Below are 1,017 nucleotides of genomic sequence, written 5' to 3' on the forward strand. Positions count from 1 at the left end.
GGGGTTTCACCATGTTGGCCAGGCTGGTCTTGAACTCCTGACTTCAGGTGATCCACATGCCTCAGCCTCCCAAAGTACTGGGATTACAGGCATGAGCCACTGCGCCTGGCTTTCACTGCCTCTTGAAAAGAGCTTGCCTTGTTTCTCCTGTAGAAATTCCTTGAGCTCATAGGTATCACCCAGGGTCAGATGACAGTTCTGAGACTCACCGAGTTTCTGGAACGAGGGGAGAGGCTGCCGCGACCCAACAAATGTCCCTGTGAGGTGAGACTTCCTTTGTCTTTCCCTGACCCCACCACCCTGCTGTGGAGAGGGCAGCCCCCACCAGCCCTGGTTTTTCCTTCTAGGTCTATCATCTCATGAAGAACTGCTGGGAGACAGAGGCGTCCTTCCGCCCAACCTTCGAGAACCTCATACCCATCCTGAAGACAGTCCATGAGAAGTACCAAGGCCAGGCCCCTTCCGTGTTCAGTGTGTGCTGAGGCACAATGGCAGCCCTGCCTGGGAGGATTGAACCAGGCAGTGGCTGCAGACAGGGCCTTCTGCTCCCTGCCCCTGGATGAAACCAAGAGGGGAACGTCAACCTCACCCACACCCTGTGCCTTACTCCTGTCCGGAGACCCCACCTCTGTGAACTTACTTTTCTTCCATGGCCATGAACCTGACCATGATTTTGAGGGACCTACGATGTGTAGGGTCACTAATCCGGCCCTTGAATCCCCAGCTTCCAAACTTGAGGCCCACCATTTCCACCATCTGGTAATAAACTCCTGTTTCCTCTGCTGGAGCCCATGATTCTTGGAGCCCTCTTTCAGAAAGGTGGGTTAGCTGGGGGTCTGGTCTCCTGTGGACAGCAGCTAGCGTGAGACAGCGCAGAGGTAGCTGGATTCAACTGTTTAACATTTTTATTTTTTTGGACAGGGTCTGGTTCTGTCACCCAGGCTGGAGTGCAGTGGCTCAATCTCAGCTCACTGCAACCTCCACCTCTTGGGCTCAAGTGATCCTCTGGCCTCAACC

General features: G+C 54.4%; 1 protein-coding gene across 2 annotated transcripts in view; it reads left to right on the forward strand.

The window, feature by feature from the left end:
- Window positions 1-787, forward strand: part of TYK2 (tyrosine kinase 2) — a 30,746-nt gene extending 29,959 nt beyond the window's left edge. For both annotated transcript variants that reach the window (XM_011954864.1, XM_011954865.1), the window contains 2 exons: window positions 154-264; window positions 348-787. In XM_011954864.1, coding sequence (XP_011810254.1) covers window positions 154-264; window positions 348-482 — 246 coding nt within the window. In that variant the 3' untranslated portion in view covers window positions 483-787. The remainder of the gene's footprint in view (window positions 1-153; window positions 265-347) is intronic.
- The last annotated feature ends 230 nt before the right edge of the window (window positions 788-1,017 follow it).

Source organism: Colobus angolensis, unplaced genomic scaffold, assembly GCF_000951035.1.
Source record: "Colobus angolensis palliatus isolate OR3802 unplaced genomic scaffold, Cang.pa_1.0 Scaffold39, whole genome shotgun sequence".
NCBI classification, from domain to species: domain Eukaryota; kingdom Metazoa; phylum Chordata; class Mammalia; order Primates; family Cercopithecidae; genus Colobus; species Colobus angolensis.